This window comes from Choloepus didactylus, chromosome 23 (genome assembly GCF_015220235.1).
Source record: "Choloepus didactylus isolate mChoDid1 chromosome 23, mChoDid1.pri, whole genome shotgun sequence".
NCBI lineage: Eukaryota > Metazoa > Chordata > Mammalia > Pilosa > Megalonychidae > Choloepus > Choloepus didactylus.
Genome location: NC_051329.1, coordinates 12,074,508 through 12,093,602, shown reverse-complemented (window position 1 = coordinate 12,093,602; position 19,095 = coordinate 12,074,508). Strand labels below are relative to the sequence as shown.

The 19,095-nt window shown below is 37.3% G+C and overlaps 1 protein-coding gene and 1 pseudogene across 2 annotated transcripts in view; one reads left to right on the top strand and one right to left on the bottom strand.

The window, feature by feature from the left end:
• The window catches only part of PTPN11 (protein tyrosine phosphatase non-receptor type 11), a 96,486-nt gene that overhangs the window by 66,524 nt on the left and 10,867 nt on the right, over positions 1 to 19,095 (bottom strand). For both annotated transcript variants that reach the window (XM_037816810.1, XM_037816811.1), the window contains exon 2: positions 2,957 to 3,079. In XM_037816810.1, the coding sequence (XP_037672738.1) occupies positions 2,957 to 3,079 (123 nt within the window). The remainder of the gene's footprint in view (positions 1 to 2,956; positions 3,080 to 19,095) is intronic.
• LOC119519242 lies at positions 5,713 to 5,987 on the top strand (annotated as a pseudogene).

Here is a 19,095-nt window from a genome sequence, read left to right as displayed (position 1 = left end):
AAGCCTCCCAACTAAATAAATCAAAGCTCTTAAAGAAATGAGTGAATCCAGGTTAGGAAGAGGAAAAATTTAAGAGCACCCTGGGATAGCTCGTCAAACAAAAGTAGAGAAATACTTAAAAGACTACTGCAGACATTTCAAAAGGATATAGGAGCCACACTGGCCAAACCTGGGGCAACCTGAATATCAAAAAGAATAATGATGCCAATGAATTATAATATCCTGGCTAAAAAGAAAGCATCCCTGAGTCCATAGTGATACTCAAAAATAAAAATAAAAATAAAAAGGATGAGTGGAGCAGTTCTTTACAGAAGAATGCCAACTAATAAATGCAGAAGAAATAACAAAATTAGAAAAACAACAATTTTTCCATTACCAATATAATAATTTATTCAGACAAAATTTATCTACACATATTAAAAGCATTGCATGAAAATGTGTTGGGTTACAGGATATTCACACATTCACAAAGTATCACCTCACCAATTAATTACTAATTACAAAAGGAAAAAGATACCTTTATGACAGAAAAATCTGGCAAACACCTTAACCAAGTGATTAAACTGAAAGTCACCAAAAGATGGGGCAAAAAGATATTATGACCACCTGATGCAAAACACTGGGATAGATTTAACATCATCTATGTAATTTGCTTGCCAAAAATGTTGAATCTGAATCCAAAAATAAGGAAACAATCAGTAAATACAGATTGAGGGACAACCTATGAAGCAACTGGCCTAGTTTCTTCAAAAATATCAATGCCAAAAAGCAAAAAAATAAAATAAAATAATAATAATAATTTTTAAAAGGCCAAGATTGGGGGAAAGGAGGAGAAAGAGCTGTGGGAGCAGGGGGAGGCAGGAGGAAGTTCTACATTAAAGGAGACTACAAACATTAGGAAAAAAACAACTAAATGTAATGCAAGATCCTGACTCTGGCTAGGCTGGAGGTAGGGAGCTACTTCAAAAGACATTCTTGAGATAACAGGGGAAATGTGAATATCGACTATATATTAAATAGTATTATTGATTCACTGTTAAAATTTCTTGGATATAATAATATGTCCTGGTACATTGGAGGTAACCCACTGAAGTATTTATAGGTAAAAGTAAGTGTCATGACATCCGCAACTCATTTTTTAAAGGTTCAGGAAAAAATATATACACATATACACACAAACACATATATAGAGAAAGAGCAAATATAAAAAATGTGTTAACAATAGGTAAAAGAAGGGAAAATTGATGTTCACTGTATTCATCTTGTGGCTTTTCTATAAGTCTTAATTTTTTCAAACTAAAAGCTGGGGAAAAGAAAAAAATAAACACTGGTTCTGGAGTCCTGGCTCTGCCACTTAATAGCTATGAGATCCTGCACAGGTAACTTAACTTCTGTGCCTCAGCTTCCTCACCTGTAAAATGAAAATGATAATGGTACTTATTCATAGACTGTTGTGAAAATTAAATGAAATGATATATGTAGAGTTCTTAGCACAATGGCCTGGTATATGGCAACTCCTCAATAAGGTTTGCTATCATCATTATCATTATCATTGTTGGCATTATTATATAATATCCACCCAAATTCTTACAGCTCAAATGGCACACAAATTTAGGTGAGAATAAGCCCAAGAGACTTCTGAAGGTTTCCACCCACTCTTTAGGGTAAATGGGAAGTAAAAGCCCATGACAGGGACCCTTCAAGAAACTCACCTAAGCCAAAAAGGAAATTCCCAAGTTTTGAAGAGATCCTAAATAAATCCTCAAGAACATGTTTTACTTACCTATTTAAAATAATAATAAAAGTACAATAAGATAGATAGATAGATAGATAGATAGATAGATAGACAGACAAACAGGTAGATGGGTGGATGGATAGAGAGACAAATAAATAGAATGATAACAGCAAATGTGGCAAAATGTTAAAATTGGTGGATCTGGGTATCTGGAGGATGGAGATACGTTGGGAGTTCTCTGTATAGGTTTTTATTATTTTTACAACTGTCCTATAAGTTTGAAATTATTTCAAAATGAAAAGTCATTTTTTAAAAAAAGTACATTAATAAAGCAGTTCAGTTCTAGCTCCCAGAATAGGCTAGGATAAGAACAAGTATATAAGAGAACATCAATTTCTAGAGAAACTCCCACATGTGATCAGAGACATGTAACAGAATATGCATGGTGACATTGTTCAGAAAAATTTTACAAACTTAAAACAATATCCATCAATAGGAGACGGATAAACTGTGGCAGGTTCACACTACTGAAATACTACATAACTGTTAAAATTAATAATTAGAGGTACCAACATGGAACTCAGACATTTTAAAGTTGCAGAATGATGAGCATGTTATAAAACTATTCATGTGAATTTTTAAAACACACAAGACGACTTTATATTATTCACAGATTATACAAATGTAGTACAAGCGAAAAACATGTTCAGGAAAGATATATGCCAACCTCTCGATGGTGGTTTCCTCTGGGCAAGGAGGGAGGGGAAAGGGACTAGGCAGGGGAACAAAGGGGACCACAACTTCCTCAGTAATGTTTTATTTCTTGAAAAAGAAAAGTGCTATGGAGAAAGACTCTTAAAAAGTTTTCCATTAAGAAGCAAATAGAAGGAAGAAAAATGTGGGGAACCAGGCCAAAGAGGAGTAGAACCAGGATCAAGCACCGGAAAGCTTAAGAACATAAGAACTCACATGGATCACTCTAATTCATCCTCGGTGGTCTTTCAGGAGGAGGGGAAATGCCCATGCAAGCCTCTTGACCTCAGAAGGCCACTCCCCGAACCCCACATCTGATCTGTGACCCAATGCCGTGGCATGGCCTCCCCATAGGGCCATAAAGAGGCCTTCCAACTTGAAATGAAGGCAGCAAGCTGTACAAGTGTGATTTTACCATTTCCTATCTGGAAAACACTCACAGGATACTGTCTTTCGCTTCCAACTTACCTTACGGAAAGCGTGAAGTCTCCAGGGTTACTTTTACTGGGCCTTGCCAAAAAACTGCCATCAACTCCTCTTGTCAACAGTAGGTTTTCTGCCTCCACGCCAGTGATATTTGGGTGAAACCATCTTGAAAGAGAGAGAAGTGGAGTGAAATACAAAGAACTTTGTCAGCACTACTTTCCACAGCATTACAGCTAAAATGCCTTGAGTAGCTAATAAAATACAAATCAAGACTCTTCTCCCTTCTCTTTGGTAGGGGCCTGGAATCCAGCCAGCACAGTAGGTGGTGCTGGAGGCACTGTGGGTGGGGACTGGAGTTGGGGATATTAAGCCAGTGCACGTGATGAGGCCAGGCCCAGAAGGACAGTCCACAAGGCCAGGAGATTAAGCACATGGAGTGGGATTAATCAAATAAGTAAATAAATTACTTAATAAGAACATACATTCAGGTTAATGAGAAACAGGCTTCTCACTGTTGAAGAAGTAGATACAATTTGGAAAGGGAGAAAGTCAGAATAAATCATGTAGTGTAAGAATGAAATTGGAGGTATTATGGCAACTCTAGTTTTTATGCACATATGCAGACAGATATACTGATATAGAAATACAGATGTATGTGTATGTACATATATATATATATGTATATATACGTATGCATTTTATACACATGCTCTCTCTTCTGAAAGAACCCAGAAGCAATGATACCCAATAACAACTGGCACATTCTAGCACCCTTATCTTGGTTTCTAAATATCATTCTCCACTAAAAGGAACCTAAGCTCCTTGGAGAAATGGCTGATTCTAGGGCTAGGGCAGTAAAACAAGATGAGCCCAGAACATATTACTGTGCTTGAGTAAGAAAGAGCTCCAACAATAATGAGGATGTGTTAAAAGGATACAGGAGCCAGTTTGAAGAGCCTCCTACTGACCAAATTGGGGACAACGTGAACTTTAAAATAAACAATGATATTAATGGATTATAAATCACTAAATAAAATACAAAACCAAGAGTCCATATTGATATTAAATTTTTAAAAACTGATTCTAGGAGAACCTAAGATGGTGGCTAGGAGAGATAGGGCAAAAAAACACCTCCATGAAAAATACTACATAAAAGCCAGAAAGTGACCTAGAACACCAGTTCCAGCGATGCACCAGCTGGACAAGGTCTGCTAAATCCACAGGGATCATGCACTTGTTGAAACTGGGAGTCTGTGTTCTGAAACGAGTGAGTAAGCCAGCTGAATATCCGGCAGCCACACTGTGGTATGGGGAAACTGAGGGTTGGCGTTTGGAAGCAGACTAGTTCTTTTTTAAAAAAACCCAAAAGCAGCTGTAGATATGGCAGCAAGAACCGCACAGTGAAGCGCGGCAGGAATGGGCTGTGCAAACGCCTCAATATCTGGCGTGGAAGATAGCCTTTCGCAAGGAGCAAGGAAGGCAGAGGTTAGCCAAAAGAGGAAAATAACCACGCCCCTTGCAGCCATCTTCCCAACGGGCTGGGAATGCTCCTGCCAGGCACCGGAGCCACAGCCCAGAGATGTGCCAAAAAATCCAGTGGGACAGGAAGTGTTTCCAGCAACACGCACACATACCACAATATCGGGCATGGACAAGAGCCTTTCATGCACCCACAGCTAACTGTCCCACAGCTGGGAAGGCGGAGCTGTGCGACAAGGGGGAAATTAACACGCCCCATACAGCCATTCTTACAGCAGGCTGGGAACGCACCTACATGGCCTGGTGGCCCAGAACTTCCCTTGAGGGACGGTGCGCACTTGTGACATAGCACAGCCTTCCCTCAGCAGAGGCCCTAGAAGGGCACGGCTTGGAAGAGGGATCCGCTTGGAAATCCCAGGAACCCTACACCAATACCAAGGACTTGTGGGTCAGAAGCAGAGACAATCTGTGGTGAGACTGAAATGAAGGTTTAGACTCTTGCAACAGCCTTAAATCTCCGGGAACACCTGGGAGGTTTGATTATTAAAGCTGCCCTGCCTCCCTAACCACTCAGACACATGCCCCACATTCAGAGAGGACAGCAGCACCAACAGCACACCCAAACTTGGTGCACCAATTGAACCCCACAAGAATCAGACCCCCACACACCACAAAGACAAAGTTGGGGAGAACTGACTTGAGAGGAATAAGTGACTCATGGACACCATCTGCTGGTTAGTTAAAGACTAAGTGTACGCCACCAAGCTGTAGATCTGACAAATCAGAGATTAGTATTTTTCATATCCTGAAAGAATCCTATCAAGTAAAGTAAACGCCAAGAGGCCAAAAAAAACGGAAAATTTTAAAGCATATGATAAAACCAGACAATATGGAGAACCCAAACCCAAACACCCAAATCAAAAGATCAGAGGAGACACAGTACTTGGAACAATTAATCAAAGAACCAAAGACAAACAAAAGAGCATGGCATAGGATATAAAGGACATGAAGAAGACCCTAGAAGAGCATAAAGAAGAACGTGCAAGAGTAAATAAAAAAACAGATGATCTTATGGAACTAAAAGAAACTGTTGACCAAATTAAAAAGATTCTGGATACTCATAGTACAAGACTAGTGGAAGCTGAACAATGAATCAGTGACCTCGAGGACCACAGAAAGGAAAATGAAGGAACAAAAGAAAGCATGGGGAAAAAAATCGAAAAAATCAAAATGGATCTCAGGGATATGACAGATAAAATAAAACGTCCAAATATAAGACTCATTGGTGCTCTCTGGGCTCAGAATAGCTTTGCGGCAACATGGCAAAACGCACCAAGAAGGTTGGAATTGTTGGTAAATACAGGACCCATTATGGCATCTCCCTCAGGAAAAGGTGAAGAAAACTGAAATCAGCCAGCACGCCAAACACACTTGCTCCTTCTGTGGCAAAACCAAAATGAAGAGAAGAGCTGTGGGGATCTGGCACTATGGTTCCAGCATGAAAACAGTAGCTGGTGGTGCCTGGACCTACAACACCACCTCTGCAGTCACAGTCAAGTCTGCCATCAGACCGAAGGAATTGAAAGACCAGTAGATGCACCACAGCTTGAAACATCTCTAGTCTATAATAAATGGGTTAATTTATGTAAAAAAAAAAACAAAAAAAAAAAACTCATTGGTGTCCCAGAAGGGGAAGAGAAGGGTAAAGGTCTAGAAAGTGTATTCAAAGAAATTGTTGGAGAAAACTTCCCAAACCTTCTACACAATATAAATACACAAAGCATAAATGCCCAGCAAACTCCAAATAGAATAAATCCAAATAAACTCACTTCAAGACATATTCTGATCAGACTGTTAAATACCGAGAAGGAGCAAGTTCTGAAAGCAGAAAGAGAAAAGCAATTCACCACATACAAAGGAAACAACATAAAACTAAGTAGTGACTACTCAGCGGCCACCATGGAGGCGAGAAGGCAGTGGCATGACATATTTAAAATCCTGAGAGAAAAAAATTTCCAACCAAGAATACTTTATCCAGCAAAATTATCAAATTTGAGGGAGAGCTTAAATTTTTCACAAACAAATGCTGAGAGATTTTGCTAATAAAAGTCCTGCCCTACTGCAGATACTGAAGAGAGCCCTACCGACAGAGAAACAAAGAAAGGAGAGAGAGATATGGAGAAAGGTTCAGTACTAAAGAGATTCAATATTGGTTCATTAAAGGACATTAATAGAGAGAGGGAAAAAATATATCTGACAAATATAAACCAAAGGATAGGATGGCTGATTCAAGAAATGCCTTCACAGTAATAACATTGAATGTAAATGGATTAAACTCCCCAATTAAAAGATACAGATTGACAGAATGGATCAAAAATTATGAACCATCAATATGTTGCATACAAGAGACTCATCTTAGACACAGGGACAGAAAGAAATTGAAAGTGAAAGGATGGAAAAAATATTTCATGTGAGCTATGGCCAAAAGAAAGCAGGAGTAGCAATATTTATCTCAGATAAAATAGACTTTAAATGCAAGGATGTTATGAGAGACAAAGAAGGCCACAATATACTAATAAAAGGGGCAATTCAACAAGAAGCAATAACAATCATCAATGTTTATGCACCCAATCATGGTGCCACAAAATACATGAGACAAACACTGGCAAAACTAAAGGATGCAATGGATGTTTCCACAATAATTGTGGGAGACTTCAACACATCACTGTCTCCTATAGATAGACAAACCAGACAGAAGACCAATAAGGAAACTGAAAACCCAAACAATCTGATAAATGAATTTGATTTAACAGACATATATAGAACATCACATCCCAAATCACCAGGATACACATTCTTCTCTAGTGATCACGGAACTTTCTCCAGAATAGACCATATGCTGGGACATAAAACAAGCCTCAATAAATTGTAAAAAATTGAAACAATTCAAAGCACATTCTCTGACCACAGTGGAATACAATTAGAAGTCAATAACCATCAGAGACTTAGAAAATTCACAAACACCTTGAAGTTAAACAACACACTCCTAAAATAAATGGTTTATAATATAGAATGTAGGGGAACTAGCGATAGAGAGCAATTAATGACGGGGGAACGATAACCCAGTAAGAACAGATAAGTATATACACACGATGGAATACTACGCGGCAGTAAGAAGGAACAATCTCGTGAAACATATGACAACATGGATGAACCTTGAAGACATAATGCTGAGCAAAATAAGCCAGGCACAAAAAGAGAAATATTATATGCTACCACTAATGTGAACTTTGAAAAATGTAAAACAAATGGTTTATAATGTAGAATGTAGGGGAACTAGCAATAGAGAGCAATTAAGGAAGGGGGAACAATAATCCAAGAACAGATAAGCTATTTAACGTTCTGGGGATGCCCAGGAATGACTATGGTCTGTTAATTTCTGATGGATATAGTAGGAGCAAGTTCATAGAAATGTTGCTATATTAGGTAACTTTCTTGGGGTAAAGTAGGAACATGTTGGAAGTTAAGCAGTTATCTTAGGTTAGTTGTCTTTTTCTTACTCCCTTGTTATGGTCTCTTTGAAATGTTCTTTTATTGTATGTTTGTTTTCTTTTTAACTTTTTTTTTCATACAGTTGATATAAAAAAGGGAAAGTTAAAAAAAAAAAAAAGAAAAACAAGGAAAAAAAGATGTAGTGCCCCCTTGAGGAGCCTGTGGAGAATGCAGGGGTATTGGCCTACCCCACCTCGATGGTTGCTAACATGACCACAGACATAGGGGACCGGTGGTTTGATGGGTTGAGCCCTCTACCATAGGTTTTACCCTTGGGAAGACGGTTGCTGCAAAGGAGAGGCTAGGCCTCCCTATGGTTGTGCCTAAGAGCCTCCTCCCGAATGCCTCTTTGTTGCTCAGATGTGGCCCTCTCTCTCTGGCTAAGCCAACTTGAAAGGTGAAATCACTGCCCTCCCCCCTACGTGGGATCAGACACCCAGGGGAGTGAATCTCCCTGGCAACGTGGACTATGACTCCCGGGGAAGAATGTAGACCTGGCATCGTGGGACGGAGAACATCTTCTTGACCAAAAGGGGGATGTGAAAGGAAATGAAATAAGCTTCAGTAGCAGAGAGATTCCAAAAGGAGCCGAGAGGTCACTCTGGTGGGCACTCTTACGCACACTTTAGACAACCCTTTTTAGGTTCTAAAGAATTGGGGTAGCTGGTGGTGGATACCTGAAACTATCAAACTACAACCCAGAACCCATGAATCTCGAAGACAGTTGTATAAAAATGTAGCTTATGAGGTGTGACAATGGGATTGGGAAAGCCATAAGGACCACACTCCACTTTGTCTAGTTTATGGATGGATGAGTAGAAAAATAGGGGAAGGAAACAAACAGACAAAGGTATCCAGTGTTCTTTTTTACTTCAATTGCTCTTTTTCACTCTAATTATTATTCTTGTTATTTTTGTGTGTGTGCTAATGAAGGTGTCAGGGATTGATTTAGGTGATGAATGTACAACTATGTAATGGTACTGTGAACAATCGAAAGTACGATTCGTTTTGTATGACTGCGTGGTATGTGAATATATCTCAATAAAATGAAGATAAAAAAAAAAAAAAAAAAGAACAGATAAGCTATCGTGGGTAAATTTAACGTCCTGGGAATGTCCAGGAATGACTATGGTTTGTTAATTTCTGATGGGAATGGTAGAAACAAGTTCACAGAAATGTTGTTATATTAGTTTATTTTCTTGGGGTAGAGTAGGAACATGTTGTAAGTAAAGTAGTTATTTTAGGTTAGTTGTCTTTTTCTTACTCCCTTGTTATGGTTTGTTTGAAATGTTTTTTTATCATATATCTTTTAAAAAACTTTTTTTCTGATACAGTTAATTTAAAAAAAGAGTTAATTAAGAGTTAATGACAACCAATGCAATATACGATACTGGAGTGGATCTAAGAATGGAGGAGAAAAGCTCAAAGGGGGCATAAGGAAAAATTGGAATATAGAATTTAAGCTTTATATCCATATTAATTTTCTTGAATTAACTGCAGTTAAGTTAATGACATAAGTGAATATCCTTGTTCATAGGAAATGTACATGGAAGTGTTATGAGTTCAAGGAGTATGATATATACAACCTGCTATCAAATGTTCAGAAGATGACAAATGGGTAGATACATAATTGACAGAAAGATAATATAAATAGTTGAAAGCAAGAGGGGGGAGGGAAGAAGGGAGAGAGAGAGGAAGGAAGGAAGGAAAGAAGGAAGGAAGGGAGGGAGGGAGGCAGGAAGGGAAGGAGGGTGGAAGGAAAGAGAAAGAAAAGTACTGCAAAGGTAGCAAAATGTAAAATTGGTAGACAGATATCTGGGGGTGGGGGGGTGTTGGAGCTCTCTGTATGGGGTTTGTATTGTATTTGCAACTGTCCTGTATGTTTGAAATTATTTCAATATAAAAATTAAAAAAAAAAACTGAGTCTAAAAGACATGGAGAAAAAGAGAAAGCTCTCTGCAATAAAAGCACAAATAATAAATATAGAAGGAATGATGGGATTAGAAAATTTTCATCTGGCAACCATCACAGTAATAGCTCAGGCAAGAATCATCAATGGATGCTGGAACTCATGGGTGAAAGTTTAAAGGCCAGTAACAAGACACACAGTATTAAAATGCACAATCCTGGATTGTATCATGGACCAGAAGGAAAGGGAAAAAGGGAAGGTTTTTGGTTGGTTGTTTTGCTTTTGCTATAAAGAACATTACTGAAACAACCAATGAGGTTTGTGAGGGCTCTCAGGACATACAGCAGTACTGTATCAGTTCTGATGATTGTACTGTGGTATGTGTCCTTATTTTTAGGAGTTACACACTGAAGTACTTTGGAGTAACAAGACATCATGTTTGCAACTTACTCTCAATGGTCCAGAAAAAATTCTATATATAATACTTAGAAGGCAAGTGTAGTACATGGAAGTCTGGTAAGTATATGTAAAAAGTAACCAGGAGTTCTTTGTACTATTCTTGCAACTTTTCTGTAAATGTGAAATTATTTTAAAATAAAAAGGTTAACCCACCCCCCCCCCAACATGCATACACAAAAAAATCTGCCATGGATGGCATTCACTTCAGCAGAGCCCTCTCTAGTTTCCAGCAAAGCGATGGCCTTCATGGATTTCAACAGTCATCAGGATTCACAGTAAAAAGGCAAATTTCTAAAGTCAAATTATCCTGGACCCTTCTCAATGGCTTTAAATGCCCCCAGGAACATAAGCCAATACTACAATAAGACACTGTCGACTACAAACACTTTTAAGAGACTTCTCAACAAATACTGGCCCAATTAAAAGTATTTTACAAGAGTGAAGTAAAGAGATAACAGGGTGAAAAGCTGTCATAAATCATACACGATTTGAAAGTGGTTAAAACAGGAAATTTTGTCATATATACAGTATATATTACCCCAATAAAATTTAAAAAAAAAATCATAATAAGGGATGTGGAAAGTTGTCTAGTATTATGATTAGGAGCTCCTGATTAGACAGACCTGGGTGTTCATCTGAGCCCTACCCCTCACTAGATCTGTGATCTAGAAAAGTTATTTAATTTCTCTCCACCTCAGATTCCTTGTCTGCAAAATGGAGTTGACCATTTGTACCTCATGGGTCCATTTCAAGAATAAAGAGAAATGATAAAAGAGAAGGACTTACTAAATTCATTCATTCCACAAATATTTACTGAGCACCTATTACAGGCAAGGCATTGAGACACTGGGGCCTCCACAGTTAACAAAACAAAGTCCCTACCTTCATGAAACCTTTTTATAATGGGAAAAGAAAGAAAAGAAATAAAATGCCAGATGATGATAAATGCCACAAAAAAGAATAAATGTAGGGGGATAAAGTGGATGCTATCTATATAAGGTAGTTGGGGAAGATCTCAATGATAAAACAACATTTAATCAGAGACTTGGGAGAAGTAAGGCCGCACATGTGGAGATACAGGAGAGAAGCATACCAGGCAAAAGGATAGCTAGATCAAAAGCCCAGGGGAGGAACCACATTCTGCATGCTCAATCATGCAAGAGGCGAGTGTGGCTGGAGCAGAGTGGGCAAGGCAGGAAGAGGTAGTAGATAAGGCCAGAGAGGTAATGAAAGGCCAGATCAGGTAGAGAGAGACTCAAAGGATACTATGAGAACTTCAGCTTTTACTTTTTGTGAAATAGGAAAGGACTGCAGGATTTTAGGCAGAGGCGCTAACAGGATCTGACTTAATGATTCTTCAGGCTACCATATGAAACTAAGGATAGAAGTGCACAGATCAGTGGTAAGCTAACTCAATACTTCAGGCTAGAGATGATGGTGCCATGGCCAAGGTGGGAGCAATAAGGGAGCAGTGGTAAGTAATCGACTAGGAATACTTCAAGGGTGGCTAATAGGATTTGCAAATGGGTTACAAGTGGGATAGGAGAGTAAGAGTGACTGCAAGGTTTTGGCCTGGGCAACTAACTACAAGGTTGGAAGAGTCACACACAGAGATGCAGAAAGGTGAGGATGGAATGTCTACTACTCATCCTAATATGTGGTACACAGGAAGCACCAAAGGCTAGATATTATTACTGATAAACATAATAATAAATCTAAGATTGGTCTGACAAGAAACAATCAGAAAAAGCAAGAATCCAGATGTAGTCTGATATCAACATTCCTGTTGTTTACATTTCCTGAAATTTATTTTAAGTTTTACCTATAGCATCTTATTAACTTTTTCGGTGAATCTAAACATCATTCTGATTAATTAATTGCCCTGGAGAAAAAGCACAAGGTTCATATCACAAGGATAAAATATTAGTTTGGTTTATACTCCCACAGGGAACTTTTCAGAAGATCAAGACAGAATTTCCCCTAGGGAAATCTCAACCTCAATTTATTTTATACCTATCATTCCAACATCCAATACTTTTACATTAGGCATGGCTAAACTATTCAATTAAAAAAAAAAGTGTCCATAGCTTCTTTGATCCGTGGTTCCCATCTGGGTCCCCAGAGCTCTGGGGAATCAAAAATGGTAATAGAAGGCTTCCAACTATTTATAACTTTTCAAAAAGTATAATGGAAATCTTAAATTAACCCTCAATTTGTCTACCTACATAAGTTAATTAAAATGTCAAATCTCTTTCGCTTTTGGCTGCAAAGCAATTATGTAAGTTAGGTGTGGTAGCATGATCAGCTCTGAGTGGCATATATATATATATGCCTTCAACCAAAGAAAATATACAGGAAAACTACCTAGTAAATAATAATGCAGGTTTGAAGACCAAATCTTTCAGAATACTGGGCTTATGGTTAAAAAAAAAAAAGGGAGAGAGAGAAAGCACGATGCCAGTGGTGAAAAGGCTGGGAAACACTGGCAAGGAGTGGCAAAGCCTTGTGGACAGCAGCATGCACTCTAGAGCCAGACTGCCCTGCTTCAAATCCAGGTGTATGTGACCTTGGGCTGGCTATTTAACTTCTCTATTAACTTATCTATGTTACAGGGATAGAAAAGTATCTAAGGCTAAGGGTTGCTGAGAGGATAAAATAAATGAACATTTATAAAGGGCCTGGGCTACTGGGTAGGCAAGGACAATAATGTTTGCTTATATCAGAGCTCCCCACATATTCTCCAAAAACAATACAAAATAAAAAGAACAACAAAAAAATGATGACACAGAAAACCACATCCTCAGCATAACTAGACAACAGAGAATGCCCAAACTTCCAAATCACCTGCAAGTAAAGAAGGAAAGATACCAAATCCCAATGAGTGAGTGCTCATCCTCCCGCCCAAGCCAGGACATTCTGAGGAAAACTGCACGGAAGAGGGAAGGGAGCAAGTGGCAAGCCTGCAATTACTCTTTTGGAAAAAGAAAGTCCGCTTTAAGTGTATATACTGAAAAACTTTCCTGGTAAATCAGTCCTGTTTATAGGAGAGGGGCTCACAAGTGTGCATGATTGGAGGTGGCAGTGTTAGAAATGCACAGTCTCAGGGGAAGCAAAGGCAAAAAGGAAGGGAGAGGTGCCATTTGGCAATTAGGAGGTAAAAAGGAAAGGAAGTGAAAGAGAGAAATTTAGGGTCCTGCAAGACAAAAAGCAACCAACCAAACAAACAGAATCAGAGGACACACAACCTCTCCCCCAACAGCATACACAAACATCCACTTTAAAAACTGGACTTCTCTATACTGACAAAAAATGCCATTGAATTAGGAATCCTGTAAAATATTCAAAATGAACAGGAAAAAAAAGCAAGTCTATACAAAATTACTAACAAAAAAAAATAGAAAACAAGAATCAACATATATATCACCCCCCGATAAACAACCATGAAGCAGAAGAAAACTATAAGACATCCCTCCAAACTGAATTAAATATATTTAAATAAACATTTTGATGTTAAAAAAAAAAAACTTGAATAAGAAATTTTTAAATTAAAAACAAATGGATAAAAAAATAGGAAGAAATGAAGAAAAGGTTGACTGAACTAAGGAAAGAAAGAAAAAGTCAAAACTATTGACTTCAAAGACCAAAAAAAAAAAAAAAAAAAAAAATCATCCAGGTCTCCAGGCAAACTGATAAAATAATTTACAGGCACAAACATTAGACCTTTCAAAGCCAACATACAAAGCAAGTTGAAATGACATTTTAAAAAAAAAACTCAATGAAAGAAAATGTGAATGAAAGTTACATATCCAGTCAAGTTATCCTTCAAATATCAAGATTATAGAAAAAGAGATTTTTACATATAAGAACTAAAGGAATTCTGCATCCATCATCCCTTTCTGAGGAATCTACTGGAAGATAAGCTTCCTCCAACTAAATGATAACTAAAGAAATATCCACAAAAAAAAAAGATGGTGAGCATTTAAAAATATATAGATGTACATATAAAAGACTAAAACAAAGATAGGGATGAGAGTGGAAGACTAACAATACAACTTATATATTGTAACAAAGTAGAAAGATTTCAACTACAAGAGACTAGAGAGGAAAAGAGAAAAAAAACTTCTTGCATAGGCAATAGGTGGGTGTTGAAGGAAACCAAAAAAAAAAACCCAAAAAAAAACCAAGAAAAAAAAAATCTGATAAGCCAAATAGTAAAAGATTAAATAAGAAAAGAGGAGGCTAAAGACATTTAAAAAGGTATAACTACTAGAACAAAAGTATAAACTTCCCTAAATTTTTTGAAAACAAAAGAATATAGAATACACATATTAAGAGAAAGCAAACAGAACACAATATACATAATTATAAAAAATTATGATACTTGATACCAAACCAATCAAACCAATAAATGTGAATGGGTTTGTTAACTATTAAAAGAAATTGACAACCACAATAAAGATACAACACTCATGAATTCTTAGCCATCAAATAACAGCAATCACCTTTATGAAGCAAAAACCACAGGAGATATGAGATGCAGACAAAAGCAATGAGACTCCATGGCTCAGAGAGATGGCCATATTATTAAAACTGGAAGCAATATTTTGCACTGGTAGCATTTATTCATGTTTTTCAATCTGCAAGGCTAAAACCCATCCAAGGGGAGAAATATCAGGAGAACACTTATGAACAGCACATTTTAAAAACCTAATTTGATGTGCCTTATGAGGGGGGACAGTGGGATTGGGGGGGCCATGGGGATCACACTCCCCTTTGTCTAGTTTGTGGATGGATGAGTGGAAAGGTGGGGGAAAGAAACAAACAAACAAACAAACAAACAGACAAGGGTGCCCAGTGTTCTTTTTTACTTTAGTTGCTCTTTTTCACTTTAATTATTATTCTGGTTATTTTTGTGTGTGTGGTAATGAGGGTGTCGGGGATTGATTTTGGTGATGAATGTACAACTATGTAATGGTACTGTGAACAATCGAATGTATGATTTGTTTTGTATGACTGCATGGTATGTGAATATATCTCAATTAAATGAATATTAAAAAAAAAAAAAAACTAATTTGAACCTCTTCACAGTTACAGCACAATAATTAAGCGCACACTACAGAGCCAAACCACTGTTTCAAATTCCAGCTCTGCCAGGCCTCCTGGTCAAGTGAGTTAACATATTTCTGCCTCAGTTTCTTTATCTATAAAATGTGATATTAATAGTGCCTACTTCATAGGCTGTGGTAGTTAAATGAATTAATAAGTGTAAAAGAACTTTAAAAGTATTATAGCTTGTTGGCTTGCTGCTGCCTTATTCAGTACATTAAAAGTTCCTTGACTATTATCTCTCTACTCCATGGATTCTACCTGTCATTGATATGAAATTACACTAGTATTAAATAAGCTTTATTTAACACATTTTATCTTGACTCCTACTTAACTATGTATTATTGCTACCACCCAAATTCTTTTTGCCCATGTCTGTTGATTCATTCTTTGTCATTCTTTCTGTGATAATTTATCTCTTCTAAGAACACAACCGGATTTTTAAAAACTCCCTCGGACTCTTTGCCTTTAATTGGGGGACTTAACTCCATTACCATTAACAGCTTATGTTTGGGCTCATATCTACTGACTGTTTGCAGATGCCAACTTTTTGTTTTCTTTCTGTCTTTTGCTACTTAGCTACGTCAGTGATTTGGAAGGTCCCTGTTTCTAATTCTAACAATAGTCTAGTTATTTTAATAATTAGAAATATGGTTATATGATGGTTTTCAAAAAATATTCTGAAACCCACAATTATTTAGTTATCAAAGCGAATGAAGGGAAAATAATTTTTGTCTCCTCCTTATGGAAGGTGAAGGATTCCCTGCTGTTGCTCTCTCCCAACATCCTAACCCATTATTAGTCTTCCCTAAATGAAAAGTTGCAGGTTCAGCAGTTCCTCCATTTTAAAGCTCAGCCCTCCAGCCTGGGACCTACAATGTATCTGCTAATGTACTCATTTCTTCATTCCCCTTTAAAATAGGTACTAAAAAAATTTCACAGGTCTTCAACCTCACCATTGTGATGGCAGCATCAAGTATACTATTTACTACTTCAATCAATTTTGTTTTATTTGGTTGTCCTGTATTTCATTCCCATTTAATCTTTTCTTATCTGTAACAGCTATTACAGGCTGCTCTAATTTTTTAATAGAAGATCGTACTTTGTGGAGAACACAAACATGAACTTTTAAAAAATATGTTCAATTCCTTTTTAACAGCACAGAAAGGTATGAAATTCAAAGAAAAAGTCCATGCTTCCCTGGATTCCTGGTTGCACTCCGTAAAGGTAACTATGGTTAGCAGTTTCTTAATCCTCCAGAAATGTTTTATTTATATACATATGTACACTCACATGTGTCTGCATGCATATATGTACTACCCCCTCCATGCCCGGGCGTGCAAAACACACAAACAAATGGGATTCCTCCTACATACCTGTCATATACCCCGATTTTTTCACTCATTACATCTTGAAGATCTTTCTGTATCAGTACTTTCTTTTTGATGGCAACAAAGGATTCTATTGCATGACTGTACCATCCATAATTTAATCCCTATTTTAGAGCACTTATGTTATTTCCAGATTTTTGTTATTACAAATAATGCAACAGAGCAGATCCTTTACAGTCACTGCAGTTTTACAAATGTATCTTTAAATTATATTTCTAGAAATAAAATTGCTTTGTCAAGATTTTTATTTTGAAATATATTTCCAAATTTTGCCCTCAAAAAATTGGCAAATTTTTTGCCTTCTAAAGGTACCAGTTTAAAGTTTTTTAAAAAAGATGTCAGTTTAGACTGTTGCAAATTGTGTGTGAAAGCCCGTTTTATCTCACTTTTGCTAATACTTAAACATAATATCAAACTTTCTCATCTTTATAGATTTGTCGAAAATGGTACTATTTTTAAATGTTTGCATTTTTTGGTGAGACTGAGAACTTTTTCAAGTTTTCAGACCACTCATTTTTTATTTTCCATGAGTTATCAGTTTGTCATCGCTCATTTTCTACTGGATTCTTTTTCTTTTAGATCTGTAGGAGCTCTTGGTATATTCAGAAAACTAGCCCTTGTTATATGTGTGGCAAACATCTGTCTCAATTTTTTGACTTTTTACTGTCTTTGTGGTATTTTTTTTCTACAGAAGTTAATCGTGGCATGGTTAAATTTATCAGATTTTTCCTTTTGGGTTTCCTGCCATGCTCAGAAAACTCAATTCATAGTACTGTTGTTGGGTGGAAATATGTTAATATGCACAAAATGATTAGCACAGAATCAGCTCTTCGTTTCATCTCTGGACACCAGGAATTTTAGTTTTTAATCCAAAATAAAATATTTTATTATGAAAAAGTCAAAGATTTTAATACAGTCTTGCAAAGTCCAGCCCCTATTGACTTGTAGGCTCTTGCGCTCAGTTTTACTCAAAACTGCCACATTTCCTCCAGCCTCATATGGTCTTGCATGTGCTCCTATGAAGGCCCCACAGTCAGACTCCCCCATCCATGTGCTTCCTACCTTCTCAATGTACAACCTCCTTCCCCTGTACTATGCAACATCAGGTCTAATTACACACATCTACAATTGGCAGGTTAAACTGACAGTTCATGAGGGCAGAGGACAATGTCTAGTTCTTCACCATTGCATTCCCAGCCCCTAACAAGGGGGCTAAAACAGAATAGTTCTTTAATGAGTATTTGTGGACAGAAGGGAAGGAAGAAAGCAGCCTGGGGGTGAACCCCCATTGGTTCACAGGCTTTGCACCTCTGATCAAGGAAGTGTTAACCGGGCTGCCCAAGTTCACTTCTACTTACTTGTGGGCTTGCAGTCAGGCAGGGCACAGAAGACAACAGCTGGCAAAGACGCTCTTCAAATTGGCCCCACCAGCTCTTTATTTGGCAAAAACGATTACTGTTTCGAGTATACACTCAGTTCTCAATTCCAATTTGTGGTGCTGATGTGAAGTTTTTCCTTCTCTGTATGCTATTATAATAATTTTAATAGGAATTTGGAAAGTGACTGTCTAGGGGGACACCTGTGCAGAAATCAAAAAAACTTGCTGGAAAGCTTCCCCATATGTTTGGAAATACCAAATGCTGATATTTTAACTAAGTTAATACCAGAGGGGAGAAGAAATTTTTGCCTAGTCTCTTCAACAGTGCTACCTTTACAGCACTTCACCCAGTTTTGCTCTGTGCTTCGCATTATAAATGTGCCTGAGTTGGTAAACACGGTAACAAATGTAGATGAAAAACAGCTGCTTAGGGCTTGCTGGCTGCTTAAATAGCTCTTTCTACATGACAACCAGCATAGCCCATTTAACAGACCCCATTTAAAGCAATGAAACATTATATTTACTCTGATATAACTGGAAAGTTCTATCATACTGGATGGCAGACAAGAGAACCAAACTCACAAACACTTGAATCTACCAGGATTACGGTAGACAGAATCTCAAGTGTTTGATTTTAAGCTTTGTTTAATTTATAACTCAGAAGAAAATGTAATTTTTTTCTTTCAAGTGCATTTAACCAAAAAAAAAAAAAAATCACACATATATTCTGAATTTATTGTTCTCTTCAGTAAAGCCAATAAATATATATGAAGAAATATGAGTATTTCTATTTAATGATATGAGCTGCATTTTTTTCTAAACATTAAACAGCTCAACTATCTAGCAAGAAAAAAGGTAAAATACTAGCTTCCTAACTATTTGTATCGAAAAGAGACGAAGATGAGGA